Below are 23,476 nucleotides of genomic sequence, written 5' to 3'. Positions count from 1 at the left end.
ATGTTTGTAAAATATGCACCTATTGTTTACAAGTTGGTAATTTGAAGTTAATTGCTTTGTTTTTCTTGTCATGTTTGTGTTAAGCAAATTAAATGTAGCACTATTGTACGACCGTGACTACGTTATAATTATAGAATGTGTTACTTTTTACAATTTTTTATAGTTTCATCAAAATCTGCTCAATAGTGACACGCATTTATTGCTCAATCTATCTGACGAGACTTTTTTGTTAAAAATAAGAGAAGAGGAATTATTCTAAAATACTGTAATGGCTAGTATCTGATTATGACAACTGGAAAGTTGGTACATATTTTTGAACAGATAAAAATCTTCAGGGACAGATGATGAAACTAGTTTTGTAAATAGTAGAATTTTTATTACACAATGTAAAAAACATGTTTCTACTTATTTTCAAATAAATACATTAACTTTTTTCGTTTTGTTGGCTGGCATATTCGAATAAGTGAGTTAAGTATAGCGGTTTCTTCGTACTTTTCCAAGTGTTGTCAAGAACAGCACCGCTATTATTAGAAGCTTCAATAGCTATGGTAAGGGGCTTGAATCATCAACGAGAGCTTGTGGTTCAATACTCACCATCTGGACTATTGCCGTGCGTATTTTCCTACTAGTAAGAATGGAATATTGGTCATATTATTAACCTGGATACCTGGAAATAGGTTAATAATATGACCAATATTCCGTCGCGCCTATACGGTTGTGAGAATAGAAATGAAGTGAAGAAGTGTTAGTGTTTATTAATATCTCCTGCGTTAGCAAATCTCTATGAAATAGGGCGCCTCGAGTTCACGCCTTATTATTTTGCTTAGCGAATATATATCACTTCAACTGTACATATAAATACTTTACAGATATTCATGCAAAATGGGTCGTCACTATCATGTTTGACGACACATTATATGAGTGGCGCCAAATAGGTTATCTCAACAAAGTGTGACCTTTTACAACTAAATAGAATTTGTATATGATATAGTTCCATACAAGTGAATAATTAAATAAATTAGATGGGTTCTTGGGTTTTAATTATTTGCAATTCACGAGTATTAGAGATAGCAGTATCTTATCATTTCTACTATCGCGTTGGTGAAAAACGTCAATTACGCTCTCACTGAACTGATTGCACCCAAAGCGTTACACCTACGCAGCATATGGACGTCAAGCTTCAAATTTAAAACATGTCTCTCAACAATTTGTCTTCAGCGCATCCTAGTTTTTACTTATTAGCATCATAGTTACTTTGGAAACACTACACACCGTGGTAACGATGGCATAGAGACATTTGTGGTGGGTAATGTAGAAGAAACTAGGACAAGGGTAAATCTCCAACCTGATGGTCAGATCAACTTAAAACAGCTCCCTATACCTTCTGCTGTACCGTTTATTTGGTCAAAAACCGCAAAAGATAAAGGAACAACAACATATCAGGAGATTATTCGCCATGGGAATGATCCCGATCCTCAGTTATGATTGACCGACTGGAGATGGTGGCGTAGAATTTAGAACTCCCTGCAAAAAGACCAATATGATGATAATGATGAGTTATTAATAGGGCTTGTTATTAACTCATCTTAGCATTCTTGACCGTGACTGCTATCACGGAGTCATGCTAATATGCACTAAGGGTGACCACCGACGCAGTTACAGTGGAGAAGTGCCTCATCATCTGATATTATCTCCAGAAAAAAATCTCCGAAAGCTCGTTTGTATAAAGTATATAAAAGCAAAGCTTGACAGATCCCCAGAGATCCAGTTATGTGTTGTGACTTTATATAAAAATCAAAATATATTTACGCTTTCGGACCTTGCACCACACCGTGTTTAAGAAAAAGCTTTAAATATTACGATTTCCAAGAAGTGGGTTTACAATTTATAAAACCTCGGCGATGCTCGTAAATTTTTAGATATGTAAATCAATGATTAGCGTCAAACAAATGTTGCATCGAGGGCATCGGCCCTTGTCAATAAAATTCATCGTACAGCCGTTGAGGAAGGAAACGTGTGTGTTTCTCACGAAGCGCTATTTCTGTTTGGGGCGCTTAAGGCGCTGTGCAAACGTTGTCTACTTTTGTTATTATACTTTTACAAGCAATGAAGACAAGCGGATACCATGACCCATATAAACCTGCTATTTTCTAGAAACATTTCACAATTGTGGTCGTAGGATAAATTGAATGTCGTGTCCTTTTTGCTTACTTCCGAATAGTCTATTAATGTCGGGTCATAGAAATGTCACTACTTTTTATACTCGTAATACTTTTATTTTTTTTCAATGCGTACAGTTTTTATTTTATTTTTAGCCTGGTTATATAAGGATGGATTATAAAAAAAAATAATCCATCCTATATCCGGACAAAACCGGCCTTCTCGAAACTCTTCCAAAGTTTTTGATTCGTCTTTTGGTGCCATGTATGCCTATATACTAAGTCGTCTCACTAATGGTGATACTAACTAACTTCCTCTTCTCTTATTATATTTTGGGCATCAATATTCAATATTGCTCTTTTAATACATGCAATGTACAGGCTATTTTAAAAGAATTGTACTTAATTGTCTAAATGAAGGGTGTAGAGTAATTATCTGTTATCATCATCAAGTAACCAATCTTCTTCAATCGGTCTTAAAATATCTAAAATAAGATGTACTGTTTGTGACACTAAAAATAAATAAACATATTTTCTTTCTTTCTTTCAATCCTTATCATATGTGGTTACGTGGCCCGTGTTCGTTCAAAACGTATCTCGTTTGCGCATTGCCTTACGATGTCGGGATCTGCGTTCTCGGAAGCGACGCAGATAGAGAGTTGTGAACTCGAAAGTTTTCTATTTTCGTCTTCACTGTCAATGTCTAGTCGATATTTTATTCCAAGTCCTTTATTGGACTCTCATCTTTTACTATTATTCCTCGTAAGGTGACTCGTTCCAGCTTTTCCCAATTCCAGTTAACTAAACGCTTTGCTCCGTTCAAGTGCTTCTTGTTTCTACGGCGTAAGATACGATCTATTGCAGTCAGATCTGATTTCTTGCTTGCCGAGTTTGATAGGCTTCTTCTAAGAGAGCGTGTTTATTTACTTTCATAGCTTTAACTTGTTCGCCATTACTTTGAACTTGTTTCATAATATACTAGCCTACGCCGCGCGGTTTCACTCGCGTAGTTTCCGTACCCGTGAGAATACGGAGATAAAATATAGCCTATGACACTCTCAAATAACGTGGCTTTCTAATGGTATAAGAATTTTCAAAATCCGTATAGTAGATCCTAAGATTACCCCATACAATACCTCAAAGCTTTACCTCTATAATATTAGTAATATGTGAAGTTGAACACGCTCATCTCCGAAATTATCACCCAACTTTTTTGCAATGAAATTTTTACATAGTTTTAGTTTGAAAGACTTGGTTTTTAGCATAGCAAAAATTTTATTACTCGTACGTACAGAATTAGCAGTGGCTGACATTTTCTTTCCTGAGATGTCTTCCTAAAATAAATTATCATACAATTATACCATACGTATATGCTAATTAAAACGGCATATTTTTGTTTTCGTTTTTACTAGATTCATCGTTCATTTCGTATAAGTAAACAAAAAAACATTACTATTTACTTCGATTTCATATTGGTATACAAAATGAAAACTAATTCGTGGAGAAATAGCTCCAAAACTAAACCAAAAGATGCTATTTAATAGAATAGCATCTCCATTACCCAACCAGAATATTCTATTTAATAGAATAGCATTCATTAGCAAACCTAAAGATGCCATTTAATAGAATAGCATCTTCTGGTTTCCTAATGAAGATGTTACATAATTCAGGTAGAGCACTCAGTGCTAGCGAGACGAATGTTTTAATTAGTAATTGATATTTATCACATCGCTCTCATGCAGCTCCCACTGGCGATTTGCCAGAGTGCTGTAGATTATGCCATTACGTGCATTACAAGAACTGTGATACTTATAGAATGCGATTATGTTGATGTTACTCTTAGTACGGATCTTACAGACAGATTCGCAGACATTGCGCCTGTTATCTAATAAATCTCATACATTAATGCACGATGATTCTAAAAAGCTGAAAAAGTGTGTATACGTACGAGTATTTTATAATGTTTTTAAATTAAAGCATTTTTGAAAACTTTAGATTTTAAAGGATGAACTTTTAAAGGGAAGAAACATCGTATCAAAGCCTTTGTTCTTTCAAGTGACTACTGAACTGAGCATAAATAAAAAAAAAATATATAAAAGAGACTACTATTAGAGACTTTGTCAATGCAGTTTTTCTTACAAGTTTGACTATAATATTCGTTTAGATATAAGCATACTACGCATTTACTAAGCATTGTTTGTTATTGAAATCATTGTTGTTTAGAAAAGCCGTTAGTGCTAATATTCAAAAACAAACTTTAACTGGAATTATTTGCCTTTTGTTTAAAATTTGTAATTCAAAATTGTTTACTATTTTCAAAACAATTCATATTGAGGTTTTTTATAACAAGGACAGTCTCTGCGAGTGTTAAAAATTTATGAATTCCACAAACGCAGTATGAAAATCTGGATATAAGAAACAAATGGCTAAATGAAAAACCAATAGTTTACAACAGAGACATACCTGATGGAAATAGCAACGTGCTTAATACTTATTGATTTCTATAGAAATAAATGAAGTACATATTTGTTAGTGGACGGCATTAATAGAATATTGTGTAAACGAACCGCATTGTTGTGTCAATTATAAAGCCTACGGATTTAATTTCATATTCAATTTACTACGGAATATAGAAGCACAGTATTATTGCGAAACGTTTTGTAGCTATATTTAACATAGTAAACTATGTTAAACTTTACTGTAGTAATGTTACTGTGGTGGTAAATTACCACAAAGGTGTTAATAAAACAGTTCTTATACTAAAGCATACATTAGTGTATCAGTAAGATTTGTAAAATAGGTATAAATATATTGTTATAGAAAACACAATGTCTATACCTAATACCAATATTTAGGCGTGGTTGTTGTTGTAGCTAAAGTCATAGAAATACAAAATGCATTCTTCTTAAAACAAGCAGCCATCTATACCTCTACCAATATTCAGTAAAATTTCCAGACATTTTGTACAACACAATTTGTAAACCAATAATAATGACACAGATGTAACATTATTAATTAAAAGTAATAAAATCAAGTCAAGTATTTTCACAAAGTTAACATATAAAAAGTTTGTAATTACGAAAGGCCATGCATTTTGAAAGGTTACATATCTTACCCAAAGAAATTTAATTACATTGGTTGAAAAAAATCTTAACTTGTTGAGGGTTCATCGTTAAGTTAAAATGTTATCGATTTAGTAACGATTAAACGAGTTAACGATTTAAGTATATAATTAAATACAAAATGTTTATATGTGTGGGAGGAAGCACCATTATTTTAACAAGCCAGCAGGTTCCAGTAACCGGTAGATGGAGATTATACTAGTTCAAGCGTTTATAAATCTGCCCCGTCCGTTCCATAAATCCATTTGGTTTTCTCGTTATTGGTACAGCTATCCTTAGATCCAATAAACTGGTCTGTCTTACATAAATACCTCAGTCTACGACAGGCGTCTCTTAGCCGAAGAAGTTGTGGGCTTTTTAGATGATGCTTTTTATTTATCTTTAAGTTTAAAGTTTGATTTAATCTCTGAATTTAGATCGAACCTTAATATCCTATCGATAATATTTTCAATATTCAGTAAAACCGAATTGTTTTATTTGGTCATCTTGATTTTAAATAATTATTATATTTCTTATAACATTCTAACTAGATATTTACCTTAACTGCTATTATCAAATTAGTTTTGAACGTGATTCTTCCTTATTTTATTAATTAAAAAAAACTGTAATATTTCTTTGTTTAATTACAATTATACAACTACAATAGCAATTAAACAATGCTTAATTGCTATTGTAATTGTATGGCAATGAAACATAGTCGACATCTTTATTCATCGAAAGGTTCTCTCTACTTTCGCAAAAAATCGTACACTATGGATAAAAGCTTTTTATCGAGTATGTTGGGTGACATTGCAGCTTGGGTTTGTCCAGTCTTTCGTGGAAAACTGCAGAAGAAAATTCATTATTATTTTATTTATTGTTCAAAGAACTCCTAAATTATTCCCACTATCTCATTCACAATAAAAGTTCTCGGGAGCATTAAGTCAGTAGGGTCGCGATAGTAGGTACGCTTAACGGTTAATCGATTTATGCGCTGCCGTGGCTAACTGTACGCTTTTATATTATACACATATACAGTGTACAGCAAAACTGAGCGAGTGGGAATTATAAACACTGCGTGTTTGCTTACATTCATTAAGCTGGTCGCACACATAACAAATACAAATTTCTTTATTTTAGGCACAACTTATAAACATTTTAACCCAAATTACTTTGTTGTTATTCTTATACTACCAGTTCAGAATACAGAATCTACCAACACGACCAACAAATTAAATCTACATAAAATTAGCTTCTAAATCAATTTTTTTATCTCTAGAATTTCAAAAGATTGAGTCATTGAAAGACGAATTTTATAATAATAATAATAATAATAATAATAATAACGACGACACGAAGCACGATTCGAATCAAAAGATTAAATAAACAAATAAAAATAATTAATTAAAACATTATCTTACTTCTGACGCAGTCGAGTAAAAATATTAAAAAGAGTCCCAAAAAGGCTTGCGTTTGACCTCTGTTAATACCCCGCGTAGCCACGTAGATAATACTCATATCATCAGCATCATCATAACATTAGGCCTAAGGACGTCCTTAGGCCTAATGTGATGATGATGGAGGACTTTGTCAGCAGCATTATAGGTCCAAACCAAGCTAACATTTTACTCCGCAACTATTTAGTCACTAGCACCAGTTCCAGGCTTCCTCCTTAAATTGTAAGTCGATTGGGAGAGCATACGTCCGGACATCATGCCTAGGACGCGTTAGTCACCCACAAAAGCAGCTAAGGATACGACCGGTCGTGACGCTGTTAATCGAGTGGCTAGTGATGGACTTTTGTAGGGACTTTTAAACACAAAGGACCAGAGCCGCCTGTGACCCAAATAGTGGTAGGTTGACCAACACTGCTGACTGCGCTTTGCGGTGCGGGGTCGCCATTATATCACCAGTCCCGCTCATTGCTTCAGCTTTGCGTTTCGTTAACTGGTAACTTTTGTTCTGCAGCTTTCGATTCAATGATGTGCGATCAGGCTTAGTTTAAATCGATACCGTGCGAAGGTCAAGTTTATATTTGAGCCTGTCTGCTGTTTCGGGAGCCCGTACAAATGAATGTCACTGTGGACATCCTTTGGTAGAGTTACCGCTAGGGGAGCGGAGCGAGTACCTACGTATACAGTGCGTTGCGTAACAGACGCTGACGTCACGGATTATTTGCGCAATAATAACATTTACATGAAACTACACAGTTGTTTTAATACGTCGTTTTCATTGTAAATGGCTGATTGTTTGATGGAGTTTATTGGAGTATGTACGTCAAGATACCTAGTATTTTTATTTCTTCTTCGAGTGCTTCTCAGACAGGTTGGTTGGGTAGAAGGTTGACAGTCTGACTCGTAAAATCTACTTTGTTTTTCGCGAGGCTAAATAATTGTGCGAGACCTGGTCCTAAAAAAATCACACCAAATCCTGGTCAAGTTTGCTAAAAAGTTACTAAATGGTCGATTTCGAAAATTCGAACCGAGTTATAAAACTTAAGGTTATTATTATATTGATACCTTTAATATTATTTCCAGTAATCGTTGTGTATTGTCGTTTATTGTACTTCACGCAATAAACGCCAATAAAATACGATAATCCGTATATGGCAACATTTACTAACCTGACCGAAAATGTGGGTTAAATATTTCCACACAATATTAATACCTATTGCAGACTTTGCATACAAATACATAAACTGTCGCTTATGATGTATGACACATGATCGTTGGGCAGGGGAAACCACCTACTTGTAATGCAGAGGACAATTACTTTATTATGCTAAATTCATTCATACTTCATAGTAGTGAGATAGGATCTAAATATGACGTCACGTATTGATAAATCCGATACTGTATCGTGTGTAGTTTTATTTAATAAGAATCTGAAGAATCAGCTTCGTGTTAAATAAAACTAATAATACTGAAAAATTCAGAATACTTGTAACGCCCGCAAATACGATACGTTTACCTATTATAAAAATACATAAAGAAATTTTCTTTAAAGTAGCGGACGCATATACTTATATGTTCTTCAGTATTGACCTCTATCTCCCAATGTAAGTCCCATGAAACACGGTTTAGGCAATAATCAAGAGATTAGCCCGGACAGAGAGCTAGAAATTCTGAAACATTTCGTTCGAGTAAATACGTAACTAGTCACTTATTTTTAAACAAGAGACAGACACTTACATTTTATTTACGAGTTAAAGCTCTAAGTATATTTTTCGATGAAAGAATTCTTAATGAAAAGTGAGCGAACTGCGAAGTAATTTCAACGGAAATGAATAGACAAAATTATCAACAAGCTTAGAGAAAACACATAACTGTTAGTTTGAAGTGGAAAGTACAGAAACGTGTGGCACATAATTTAGCACGTTTATAACATTAGTAGCAAAAAACAACCCGTATTCGCAATTAGCTAATTAGGAGTAAAAATAACAGACGTTATAAATACTAGTCCACGATGTATGGATGACCTTCGTTGTGTTTACTAAATTAATTTATTGATTTCTGCGTGCCTTTGCCTTTACATACGTCGGTCCCGCATTCGTCACGTGGTTAGCGTAACTTAGGGAATATAGCAATGGCATTAACGTTTGTCTGCTTATTTGTTTTTTTTCATCATCACCAGAGTCTCCTCTCAAAGTGAGAGGGGTTAGGCCAATAGTCCACCACGCTGGCCCAATGCGGATTGGCAGACTTCACAAACGCAGAGAATTAAGAAAATTCTCTGGTATGCTGCAGGTTACACACAACTAAAAAGTTGGAGGTGCATGCCCTGGACCGGATTCGAACCCACGCCCTCCGGAATCGGAGGCAGAGGTCATATCCACTGGGATGTCACGGCATATTTTTGACATGTAGTCTACAAAATTACCGCAGAAAGTGATCCAACTTTAGCTACTCTACGCGACTAATTGAAATGCACATGTCCGCCTCAGACAATTTGAAGCGTTAGTTTCTAGTATAAAATATCGTTGGTCCTTTCCCACTGTATAGCTTGGCAACTTCGTTCGTAACACTCCCGATTGTCCACGCGGGCTGGGGGGCGTGTAGCGACGAATGAAAAACCCACGACTGATGCACCTCACTTCCCCGCACGCACAATTTCACACCCGCGTAATGTTTCCCCCCGTCGCCTGCATATCTTGGGAGTGTCATCAACAAACTTGGCTATAGTGCATGTACCTACTTGACTTACCTTACCTGAGTCTCTACAATTCTCAAAAATCTTATCTTACCTTACCTTACCTGAGTCTCTACAATTTTCACAAGCAAAATAATTAAAAGTAATACTTAATTAGCAATTTGACAAGGCACACTGGGAAAAGACTTTCCCTCTACGCTCCGCTTGTTACGTCGAAATTCTACCAAGTACTAAGAGCAAACTAATTTGGTAATTTTCGCTGAAATTCCACCCGTCTCGGGAACTCAGTTCAATCTGAATTTCAAATACAAGCAGCTTTGTAGCTCTGTTTGGTTTCACAGGAAATTGAAATTGCAGGAATACCTACTTCATCGTATAGCTATGTTCTACTAACGTTAAATACATTAGTACACATGACAGAACTGACAACATTTACATGGAACCTTGTCGAATTTTTGTGTGTATAACATGTAATATTTATTAGTTTCGCATTGACTTATGTGCGCTTCTACCTTACCTCTACCCTAATTTCCCCGTTTCCGAGTTGATCGCGAACAGATAGACGGGCCGGAGGATTTATATCTATACTAATATTATAAAGCTGAAGAGTTTGTTTGTTTGATTGAACGCGCTAATCTCAGGAACTACTGGTCCGATTTGAAAAATTCTTTCATTGTTAGATAGCCTATTTATCGAGGAAGGCTATAGGCTATATTTTATCCCCGTATTCCTACGGGAACGGGAACCACGCGGGTGAAACGCGCGGCGTCTACTAGTTTATAATTTATTTAGTAAATACTACACTTTACTGAGAAAGTTCATTATTTTCGTTTTCTGAAGTAGTTCAAGAAACTGCCACTTAAGCGGTGGAGACTCGAGAAACTAGAAACTGTTTCAAATGACCACGTTGTTGATGTATATTTTCCTTGTCATGCAGGAAGCAGCGAGCTGAGTCCGCGCCCGCTCCCGCTCCCGCGCCCGCTTCCGCTCCTGTAGTGGACGCGCACGCCAGTCTCATGGCCGCCATCCGGCAGGCGGGTGGGAGGGCTAAACTCAAGCCCGCCGCAAGCACCGCTGAAGGCAAAGTGAGTTTGATTTTTCATGTTTATATCATAGTCATTCGTAAGGGTTGATTGATGAAGTTTGGGTAAGGAGGGTACGATGATCAATGGCGTGCATAAAGTTTTAACTTGAGTAAGCAATAAGAATAACTGTGTTTCATAATAAAATGAATTTATTAAACACGGATATACTGTAAACTCACAACGATACTTAAAATTCTAAAATAACTATACATAACAATTTGTAGGACATAAAAAAGTCCTTCTCCAATACAAGCTTATTATGAGTTTTTAGTGTAGGCAGTGCAGTTTTGCATCTATGAAATGCATGCAGTGACTACTGTAGGTATATCTACAAATCATCCTTTTTTGAGAAATCGCATATCATTGTTTTAGTCCTTTATTATTTGCTAGATATTAGGCACAGTGTTCGAATATTTGCTACCTCAGCAAGTATTTTTAGGTCTTGAAAAAATTTAGAATGTCAGTATATAATCTCATCGCGATTTGCATGATGTCATGAACATCGCGACCACCACACGGACAGTTTTATCGGATGTCCTGCTGTTAACGCTGCAGGCACGTGGATTTATTGGATGGTGAGTGCCTAGCTTGATGTAATAGCTATGGCAAATATTCAGACTATTAGACTATTTTAATGGGTTTAAGAAATTAAATAGCACCTGTCCCAATCGGTGAAGGAAAACATCGTGAGGAAACCTGCATACCAGATCTGAAACCTGCTGATCAGAGTCTGCGTGTGTGAAGTCTGCAAATCCGCATTGGGCCAGCGTGGTGGACTATTGGCCTTACCCCTCTCATTCTGAGAGGAGACTCGAGCTCAGCAGTGAGCCGAATATGGGTTGATGACAACGAATGGGCTAGACTAGACTAGAACAGGTACTAGGTAGGTTTAGGGTACGCGGTATAGTACCTGTAAGGTAGCTCGCTTGGCGGTACGTCTTTGCGTTAAAACGTTCCAATAATAAAGGAATCATGGTAGAAATTACTTATCTAATTTAATTAGTCGAATTTAACTAGAGAAATCGTTCCTTAGAAATTCAATTCCCTTTATAAGTATTTTATAAACAAAATGATTCCACCTACACAAGCAATAAACCTCATTTGGAACTTCAGGGTTCAAAGATATCACGTTTTATTGATTGCGAGAATTGCTTTTAAATATTAAGGACAACTATTCTCTATTCTAAATATTCGCGGATTCCGCGTAAACGGTTGGAATGTAGAATTTCTAATGTCATGTGATGTACAAACAAACAAACCTTGAGAACAAACACGTCGAAATCCAGTAGAATTTTTACTATTAGATATTTCATTAGCGCATCGAAACTGAAACGAATAATCGAACAAAAGAACCCAATTTTATTTTACTTAGTCCCATAGTCAACAATAAAAGTTATTTGAGCATAATAATGCCTACCTAAATATTTTCTACAATGCCGAGTTGTGTGTAAAAACTATGTATACATGAATATAATAAAGAAATACAAAATTGCTTGTGTGCACCACTTGAAACACTGCGGTACTGCAGTGATACAAAATCATTGTGTAGTCATCATCAATCGCATCATTATAAGTGACATGGGGATGTGACATTATAGCTTGGCAAGTTCGTTTGTAACACTCCCGATGATCCGCGCGGGCCGGGGGGCTTATAGCCCACGAATGAAGTGAGGGGCACTTCTCCGCACGCACGACTTCACACCCGCACACTCTTTCCCCCCGTCTCCCGCATATCATGGGAGTGTCATCAACGAACTTGCCAAACTATACCTAGTAGCGAGGTCAGGATTATCCGACAAAATTATGCAAACTACAGACATGCAGTTTTAATTGAGTAGTTTTAACAGTACAGTCGAACTGTTCTGTTAAATCGTTCGTGTGTAGGCAAAACTGATAATTGTACAGTTTTTTCATATAACTTTGATAGAAAGTTTCGATTAGATAAAACTGAAGGTCTGTTGCTCGCATTACATCTTTATTTATTTCACGGTAATGCATAGCGTTTGCGTTATTGGACTAAAAAAGTGCAGTGAGATTGTTATGTTTAAAGGCCCGTGCACACCATGCTTTTTAAACGTGACGTTTTTTGAACCATGTTGATGTGCGTTTTAGAAACGTGCGTCGACGGCGCGCATCCTAGTGGCAGTTTGATACTGTGACGATCACGTTAACGTAAACGCGAATTTCTAAGGAATTGAAACAGTGCCATCTAGTGCACAACTGTGTCAATTCCATATAAATTCGCGTTTACGTTAACGCGATAGTAACAGTACAAAAACATTGAAAACTCCAACTAGGCACACAGAGCAGTTTGTTGTCATTTGTATTGATAGACACACGCGTTAGCATCGCGTTTGTATCGACATAGAAGAATCTGGACGGCGCTGTATTGATTAAAACGCGTGTTTGAATTTATCGTCGTCATCAACCCATATTCGGCTCACTGCTGAGCTCGAGTCTCCTCTCAGAATGAGAGGGGTTAGGCCAATAGTCCACCACGCTGGCCCAATGCGGATTGGCAGACTTCACACACGCAGAGAATTAAGGTAATTCTCTGGTATGCAGGTTTCCTCACGATGTTTTCCTTCACCGATTGAGACACGTGATATTTAATTTCTTAAAATGCACACAACTGAAAAGTTGGAGGTGCATGCCCCAGACCGGATTCGAACCCACACCCTCCGGAATCGGAGGCAGAGGTCATATCCACTGGGCTATCACGGCTCATAAAATTGAATTTATACACATGTGAAAAGGTCTACACGCTACGACTGACTCGCGTGCGTATCCCGACTGTATCGCTACAAACGGGTGTCGACGATGCGTTAAAAAAACGTGCGTCGACGGCGCGTTTAAAAAACGTTGTGTGCACAGGTCCTAACTGCCACTATTATGTTTACATTAATTTTTGCAATGGATTTGAGTTTTTTATGCCCATTTCATAAAAAAGAAGAATGTTCTTAGATACCAGAATATAATTTGCCAGTAGTAGTATTTCATGATTGAGAATGTTGAATTGAGAATTGGATATGTCCAATCGTCAAACTACATAGAATCATGAACAAGTTTATGTTTCTAAGTATTTACTGTAATAAAGTCGACAATCAAAGGAAAAACACTACTGTATTATTTTCGTAAATGTTTACGATGTCAAGTAATAAGATCCATAATAAAAAAAATTTCATCACAATTGCAAGTGTTCGTGGAAATGAGAAGTTTTGGCGGTTTTTACGCACCGCTGCTTCTGCTTCTAGGTAGTTTCGTTCGAACTGGCGATCTGAACCGCAAACCATTTTAAACCCTATATTCTAAAGACGTTTTTTTGCTATGCTCCAATACAATTATAATTCGGTGAATTCCTAGCACAGATTCAATATTGTTATATTCAATCAAGCGTAAGGTCATCCGTTTCCAATTCACAGATGGCTGTGTCTCAATCTGCTAATTCGTAAGCATACAGTTTCGGTCTTATCTAAAGCGACATCGGTATAGTGTAACATTCAGCAGGCTAATTCACTATCTTTGACGTATGCTACTTTAATCAATCAATCATTATCACCCCTTATTCGGCTCACTGCTGAGCTCGAGTCTCCTCGCAGAATGAGAGGGGTTAGGCCAATAGTCCACCACGCTGGCCCAATGCGGATTGGCAGACATCACACACGCAGAGAATTGTGAAAATTCTCTGGTATGCAGGTTTCCTCACGATGTTTTCCTTCACCGTTTGAGACACGTGATATTTAATTTCTTAAAATGCACACAACTGAAATGTTAGAGGTGCATGCCCCGGACCGACCCACACCCTCCGGAATCGGAGGCAGAGGTCATATCCACTGTATGCTAGTTGACATAAATGAAATTGAGATTCTATGTAACAAATGTCATACGGTGCTTACTGGTGAATATCATTAGTAGGTAAATGATATTTTATAAATTGATTTGAAGTTTATTTTGATATGTTGATAATAAAGACCAATATAATGAATATGGCAACAGCAGTAATCAAACGGATTTTAGTATTATTTGTATACAAAGTCGTCAAGTGCGTCCACTGACACTAAGATTAACAATTTGTTTGATGCGATGCGTCCGATTTGTACTCATACGATGCTGATTTGTGGACGCCTACCATAAGTATAACCGTACTTTATTACTTCGCCTGTAAGAATACGGGGATAATATATAGCCTACAGCCTTCCTCGATACATGGATTAAATTAGCACTGAAATTTTTTTTCAAATTGGACTAGTAGTTCCTGAGATTAGCGCGTTCAATCAATCAAACAAACATGTACAGTCTTCATCTTTATAATATTAGTATAAGTGTAGATTTCTCTTTTCTACATTCAGTAAGAGGCGTTAAGATGTAACGTGTCTTAAATTCTAAGTAAATAACTTTATAAAATTTCGTTTAGAGCTAACTTAATATAAACAACTCATGCAATAATTGTTCACGTCGTTTCAAAGAAGACATAACAAGAATTTCTGGTAGTCGTTCTATCTAAACAACAATATTTGCAAAACAATTTTTTGCATATAAAATATAAATGCATTTAAGTTTAAGAAACGTTTCAAATCCACAATTTGTTGTGACGAACTTGATAATTTCGCCGTTGGTTCGCCTTATAAGCATTATTTGTCAACAAAACAATTACAGGACAATTGTAATAAAAAGTAGTTATCAATGATCTCTTGGAATGCATGAGAAAAATATCTTTGTGTCAAAACGCAGACAGTCTCAATCGTTACCAAACAAATCATTGACATTTTACATCTGAAGCTGTATGTTTGTTTGATTGAACGCGCTAATCTCAAGAACTAATGGTCCGACGTGAAAAATTCTTTCAGTGTTAGATAGCTCATTTATCGAGGAAGGCTATAAGCTATATATTATACCCGTATTCCTACGGGAATGGGAACCACGCGGGTAAAACGGCGCGGCATCAGCTAGTACCTATATAAAAATGGTTTCAAAATGAAATACTCATAGATACCATAGATTAAAGGTAATACTCGTATCATCAAGACTCATTAGATATATAAATAAAATTGAAGTGTTTGATTGTGAATTCATCACGGCAAAATCCATGATTCCCTCTGGATTTGTGAAAAAGCTCACTCAGGCTAGTCAAACTGATAATTCAAAAAAAACATTTATTTCAAATAGACTCAGTTTACAGGCTCTTTTAAATCGTCAGTTGATTATTTGTAAAGACTCTACCACCGGTTCGGAAGGCAGGTTCAGCTGAGAAGAGCCGACAAGACATTCGGCAGTTTCCTTATCGTAAGTTCGGAGCAAATCGTAACCTATTGATATAAAACGAATTCATCGTCACATGTTAATTGCGTTTGGTTCACGGAAACTGCAATAATTGTACGCTACTCTGGTTCTAAGAAGGGCCTAGTGGTTGACATAATGAATGTGATAGCACTTCGATAATAACCATATCAGAAGCTATTGTCTTAGCTTACACGTGGTGATCTTTTCTTTAATTTGCCAGCAAATTAGTCAAAACAGCGGCAGGTACATTATTTTCAAACTTTAATTACTTCTTCAGAATTTAAACTATCTTATTAACTTAATTATTCATAGTAAATTCATTTAATTACTACTTTACTTATCGCGAAAGTATCACATACTAGCTGTCGCCCCGGTGGTTTTATCCGCCTGTGCGAATGCGCCTCGTATCTCTTGCCTGTGGGAATGCGCGGATAAAATGTAGCCTATGACACTCACAAATAACGTGGTTTTCTATTGGTAGAAGAATTTTCAAAATCAGTTCAGTTAATATTGCCCCCCATCCTCTCTTTATCAAATCAGTCTACAATTCTGTTAGCAGCCATTGAAATAATTGCACAATAATTATTTCAATGGTTGCTAACAGACTTGCCAAAAGCGTCTACAATTTGAGCTTCCATACCAAATGTGAATGGAAAAGATAAGTAATATGAGCAAGAAGAAAGAGAGAGAGAGAGTAAAAGCGAATCAAATTTTCATGCAATCTTTAGAAAAGTTTAATATACTATACGAGATGAGTGTTTGGTTAGTAATAGTAGAAATATTTCATTCATTTTGTATGTACTCATTCACAATCATCCATATCAACGCATCCGGCCCTTCGTAGTATGTAGTACTCGCACGGGACAATGAACAGTAGTTTGGATAAACTGTTTAAACTTCCTACTATACTAGTACCTACGTTAAAATTAATAGTAAAAGTGATACGGATTTCCGTGATGATTATTATTAACGGTTCCGGGCCAGCCCCTGCATTCTGTAAAGTTTCAGCGATGTGACATCTATACTAATATTATAAAGCTGAAGAGTTTGTTTGTTTGTTTGATTGAACGCGCTAATCTCTGGAAATACTGGTTCGATTTGAAAAATTCTTTCAGTGTTAGATAGCCCATTTATCGAGGAAGGCTATAGGATATATATTATACTTGTATTCCTACGGGAACAGGAACCACGCGGGTGAAACCGCGCGGCTACAGCTAGTCGCTTATATCCATGACAACTTCGTTGTTAGTGACATTTTATTTTTGGCATTCCATAGAAGTAAAGTTCAAATTCTAATAAAACATTGACGAGTATAATCCCAGTAATCGATACGCCGGGGTATATCTTTGAGGAAAGTTTTAAAAATGTTTTTATTTGAAACAATAAAAGATTTGGAAGATATTTGAGATATTTGTTTGATTTTATTAAATTTGTGAAAATTCTTTCTTACTATAAAATATTGATAAACTCTAAACAAGTGATTTAATTACTAATTACAAAAATAATGATGATAATTAAAAATTAAAATAACCATTTTTTATAATGTTATCTAAAGTACAATTAGATAACACAATAATTATCTTCTTCTATGAATCATTAACATGAATGTTTAAGAAGAAGTTCTGCTTAATAAATAGATTAGATAGAACTAAGAAGAAAAACGATTGAGGAAAATAGCTACAACAAATCAACAAATGGTGAATATCTACATTATTACACGTTATTTTTTATTTAAGTAGCCTATTAATGAAACTTATCAGATAACGAGTACTCGCAAATGACGAGTCCTTTACGTCAATATCGAAGTGTTATTAGCTATTCTGCGATAGTGATCGGTTATCGATCGATACCAAAACAGTATGACGAATCCTCTCCCACCATATGAGAACACCTTGCTATAATTATCTAGTGTCATATATGATCTTTAATTATTATGACGACATTTTTATTTACAAATTCCAAAATGGCCCACGGTAATACAAATGGCGAGCCGGTGGGAGTTGGCACGTGATGAGTAGCCACATTTACGCGCGTACATTTAGTGTATCCGATCCGATATCTGACACTTCGTTAGCTGGGCTACTTCGTCACATACGTTTGCCATTAGCATTAGTAAATTGTTTTAAAATTAAAATAATATTTAGTATATTCATAGCATTTTTTGGAAAATATGTTTTTGGTAGATTATTTTTTTATTAGTAAGTCATCAGATTAAGTGTTTAACATTAGATTTAGTGCTTTGGTCTTTGATTTTCTTCCATTTTGCCTATTGTCATAAAGTAACATAATAATAGTATGTTATTATATGATATTTGAAGTAACTAGCGTATTCACAAGTTTTGTCTTTGTCATTTAACATACAGTATTAAGACTATTTACGCTAAACTCCATTTGTGTTTTAAAATGATTTTGTTTTTTATTTTTCATATTATTTGTCCCGATATATGTTGGCGTCTATTCAAATTCATAGCAAATATTAAATTTATATTATAGGTGTAGAGTTTTTAAGGTGACTGCTTCGATACTCAAAAATCTGTCAATTCAAGAAAACCAACACATAAAGGCAAACATTTCAAGTTTTATCTGCTTCAATGTCGTATCGTACTGTGTTGAAAAGCTGTGACCGGTTTTTATTAGCCGTACGATGCTTTCGTTTGTAGCTGCTGGTCGTCGTGACGTTTCGACGAAACATATTTTGTTTTTATCCGCAAGACGCTCAAAGATGCACATAACTGTTGCACTGACCTTTACAATAATAGGATACGTTTACACGGAATTCGGTTCTTGATATAACTCGAGTTATATATTTATGAATCTTTTTTGCAGTCGTAAAATGTAATGGTCCTCCCCATCGAGAGGAAGAATCCTCTTTTTGTCGGGTTCGAAACCGCTTATTAAAATTGGTATCGCCATTTGCAACCAAGTTGTTGTTGGTTGCATTAAGATGGTAATAGAAATTAAAAAAAAAAACTTGTTACTCTAAGAAGGATTCCTACTGTTAACTGCATTTCGACTGTTAGCTTATCCGTTTTCTTATTTTTTAATTCTTTACAAGTTAGCCCTTGACTACAATCTCACCTGATGGTAAGTGATGATGCAATCTAAGATGGAAGCGGGCTAGCTTCTTACGAGAAGGATGAAAATCCACACCCCTTTCGGTTTCTACACTGCATCGTACCGGAACGCTAAATCGCTTGGCGCTACGTCTTTGCCGGTAGGGTGATAAGTAGCCACGTCTGAACCCTTCCGCCGGCCAGACCTGCGCCAATTAAGAAAACCTCAATCGGTCCAGCCGGGGGTAGAACCCAGGACGTCCGTCTTGTAAACCCACCGCGCATACCACTGCGCCATGGAGTTCGTCAAAACATTGCTCTTACTTTAACCCAGTACTACCCATAGTATTTCTAATTCTACTAAACGCAATCAAACTAAACTTCAATGCTAGATTTTAATTTGTTATTAAAATCTTCTCTTTTATTCTTGCGTCGCGTTGGTTATAAAACTGTGTTTTTTTTCTATTATTCTTAATAATTTTAAACTTACGAGGTCTTATCTTAAGAGAAAAATCTTTAGGAAGATGAAGTTATTTCCAAGAAACGTGCCACTATTTCACAGTTCACTCCAATTTGCCACAGTTCTTTGATCATCTTTTGATTCGAGTTACCGCTTTCACAATTGTAATATAATATTTGTATATAATATTACAATGCAGGATTCCTTGAAAACGCCTCAAAGAAGATTCATTTGAAGTTGGCAGAATACAGGTCTTCCTTTGCCATCCGGTCTGTCGACTTTTTGTGTGCACTTATCAAAAACCTTGTTGATAAAACTTGAAAACGATAAACATTTCGGCTTAAAAATTTAGCAATCCTTTTTCGCAAACTTTATAGTGAAAACCAACGTTTGAACTGGTTATTAAGATCGGGTATGTTTTACAAACATTCCAAATATCTCTGGTGTATGTAATTTTTTTAAAGATGTTTCTGACCGTTTTTTTTTAAATTAAATGTATGAAAGCACTAGACTATATTATAAAAGTATAATTATAGTATACACTTAGAAATCGTCTATTGTGTGAATATGGATTGAAAAAAAATCCAACGAAGTTATTTATAATTATTATACGGCTATCATAACTATTAAACATTCGTTCAATATTTATTGTCTATTCAGGAATGCTATTTATTATTTATTTGTTTGCCCTGTTAGGGCCAATTTGAAATACAGTTACGCATTGACACGTTTTGCAGGCTAGTTAAATAGTAAACTTTTTTCCATTTGACAACCACAGATTAAGAATAATAGGCAGATGGAGCGCACGGAACACGACGGTGTCGTAGCCGCTCCAAATTCAAAATTCAAAAAATTAATACATCAGTCAGTACGACACGAAGCGTCGCAAATATTTGAAAAACTTCACAAAAACTAAAGAAATAGGACAGAGTATTTTTTTATAGGTCATCATCATCTCCTTACCCTTATCCCACTTAAGTGGGGTCGGAAATATATGTCAATCTTTTCCATTCGTCTCTATTACTCGTCAACTCATCATCCACTCCTTTTACACACAAGGGAGTGGATGATGAGTTGACGAGTAATAGAGACGAATGGATTTTTTTATTGGTAATTATTGATTATTATATTAATTTATGTAACTATTTTTATTAGTGTTGAATTTTTAAATACAAATTATGAAAAAAGTTTGTATATGCGTATGTCAAGGACACATGACGTTTGTTTTTTATGGGTTTCATCGACTTCACCAAGCTGCTTGTAAAGACTCACTCTGTATGATCTTTACTCTGTGTTGACAACAATCAAGTTTCAATAGAATTAAGAAAAAAATGCGCTGATGCAGATAAATCGTCATCTCACAATTTAGTGGTAACGGGCCTGCGTAATAAAAAACTCGCTTCAGCCGCGCGCCGTTCACCTCTAAGATATAAGAACGGGATTGTTCCTAAAAAATCTGCGTGGGTGATTGCACGGTGCGGTGACGCAAAGGCTGTATTTATTGCAGATTTTGAAACTTAAACATAACATTAAGGTGCACTCTCATTGGTTACACAAGGTTGGTCAACTAGGCTCCATGCTAAAATCACTTCGCTAATAAAACGTTTATAAATTATCAGCTGTGCCCCGCAGTTTTGCTCTTGTCCTATTTGCTATAACAGATTATAACCTATCTCTGGGGAAAACAAACAGTCACAAAGTAGTCTTGAGTTTTCTGAAAATTTCCAACCTTCTTGAAATTTTCCAACCATCTATTAAAGTGAACGTTAGCTAGGAGTAGGACTGCCATCAACTTTTAATATACTCGTATATACTAATATTGTAAAGCTGAATAGTTTGTTTGTTTGATTGAACGCGCTAATCTCGGAACTACTGGACCGATTTGAAAAATTCTTTCAGTTTTAGATAGCTCATTTATCGAGGAAGGCTATAGGCTATATATTATCCCCGTATTCCTACGGGAACGGAAACCACGCGGGTGAAACCGCGCGGCGCCAGCTAGTATAGTAATATATAGTGTTGATAGACTTGAGCATTCACTTGTAATGAGCATTCGTGTTAATGTTACATCACAGAAAAATACGAAAACATTTTAGCGAGTAGGTTTGCTTAAATCAAATCGAGCGTTCGCTAGAATTCTCAAGATGCTTATAGCAATATTTGGTTCTATGCTTCGCTCGGTTCGTTGTTCAGTTCGACAAATATAAATACGGCGAATGCTCGATGTTCTGTTACAAGTAAATGCTCAAGTCAGCAGAACCTTTAAATATACTCCAACGTCTATCGTATCACCCCATCCTTTATTTACAATCTGCATAAGAATATAAAAGTGCGTAATTTAATCACGTTTAATACCTTACCTTACCTTATTAGCCGATTGACATCCACTGCTCGACATAGGTCTCTTGCATAGACCTCCAAGCACAACGATCCGAAGACTGAACAAAAAATAAAAAAAACTCCCAACTCGGGTTTTTTCGTCTTTGTAATTGAAGGGTTTGTATAGAAGGGATCGATAATGTGGAATTTCTATGAGTGCAATGACACAGTTGGGATAAGGTTAGACCGGCGGTGTTTGAGTTCAGCGTGTCCAATCCAGAGACCAATTGTTCCATTCAAAACGACTGAACTACTACCTACGTGCACGTGCATAAAAACTAAAGTAACTTTGGTTTTACGACTATTCCCACGCTAATGGTTGGAAAGCATAATGTATAGTAAATCAAATTTATTGGAGTTATGGTTGTCCCATCAATAAGTTTAAATGTCTGATGTGTTTAAGCTCATTTAAGTCGGGTTTTCATCTATCAAGGATGGTTAAGGGAATTACATCAGATTTAGAAAAAACGTAATCGACTGTAAGTTATAGTTACATAATTGAGATTGTAAATAATAATTTAACTGCTTGAAAAGTTTCCTTTCTTCCTAACCGGTGGTAGAGTCAGACAATACAAATTTGTTTGTAAACTAAACCTAAATATTTGTTTCGTAGAACTTCATTAAATTTAAATGGAGCCACAATTCATATACAACCACACAATTCATCATCAGCAACCTAAATAAGGCAGTTTCCAATCAAACAAGACTTCCTTTGTCATACAGCCTTTCTCTGACAGATATTTGGACCTTAAATCTACAACCTTTTTATACCCTAATACCAACGCTATTACTATTTTTAATTGTATTTAATTTTTGCATATCGTGAACCATTGAGTAGGTACATGCATCAAAATGCTGTTTGAGTATTGTTAGCTAAAATGCGTTTCAGGTTATGTGGTGGTTTCGGGGAATAGGATTCTGCAATTGTTTATGTTTGATTGTGTTTTGTAGGAATCGGATCATTGTTCTATTATATTGCTACATATTATCCGCGTTACTACGTTTCTATGAATTTTTTTATTGTTTGTTCAACACTATGCGTGTTTTCTATTAACCTCAAAATTTACTATGAGTGACGTAAGTTTATTTGTAATTCCAAATCAGGATTCCCGTAACCGCAGTTGTTTGGAGTGCGCACACGACACGCGAATCTCCGGAATGATCATGACCATCTTGAGAATTTACATTTTGCACTACGTAGAATGCCTTTTGCTCTCTTATTTTTTCCGGCTCGCTTACTTCTCGGTAAACGCTCGTTGGAATACCATTAAAGTGGCCTTAAAAAGGAAGAGCAGGTTCGGACCCAAATGTTTATCACTTGAATTATTCAATTGAGCTTTATCCTGTGGCCTGTTAGAAAGAGATAGGGTTATCGCAGTGTGCCGGTGTGGGTGACAACGGAACCTCTTTTGTCACGACCGCCACAAGTCGTTCCAATCGAAGAGCGTTATTGGAAAATTAGAGCCGTCCATTTGTCTGACGACCCTCTCGATTCTCATTTTATGTTGCACATTTGTTATATTTCGAGATTTTTACAACATTATCATTTGGCCTTTGGGATCTTTTCTCAGAAAATCATTTTTATCGCGCGTTTGTCATTTAATTAAGTCTTATGTTTTGCAATCGGCCACACTTGATAACTTCGCAATATTCTTGGTATTTTATATTTTTATATCACATATTCGTACTATTCCTATAATTAAATGTTATCGTTTCGCACTGCTCTGATAATATTAATTAAATTGATATAATTCGCTTGTTTACGCATGCCAATGACCTTTCTTCTTGTGTTATCAATAGATTCTCAGAG

General features: G+C 35.9%; 1 protein-coding gene across 2 annotated transcripts in view; it reads left to right on the top strand.

Moving 5' to 3' along the window:
- Positions 1–23,476, top strand: part of LOC112049539 (WASH complex subunit 1) — a 58,681-nt gene that overhangs the window by 24,726 nt on the left and 10,479 nt on the right. For both annotated transcript variants that reach the window (XM_024087473.2, XM_024087472.2), the window contains exon 5: positions 10,347–10,494. In XM_024087473.2, the coding sequence (XP_023943241.2) occupies positions 10,347–10,494 (148 nt within the window). The remainder of the gene's footprint in view (positions 1–10,346; positions 10,495–23,476) is intronic.

The sequence above is a fragment of the Bicyclus anynana genome, chromosome 11, assembly GCF_947172395.1.
Source record: "Bicyclus anynana chromosome 11, ilBicAnyn1.1, whole genome shotgun sequence".
NCBI lineage: Eukaryota > Metazoa > Arthropoda > Insecta > Lepidoptera > Nymphalidae > Bicyclus > Bicyclus anynana.
Note: the sequence above shows the minus strand (reverse complement) of the source record. Positions and strands in the feature narration are given on the sequence as shown.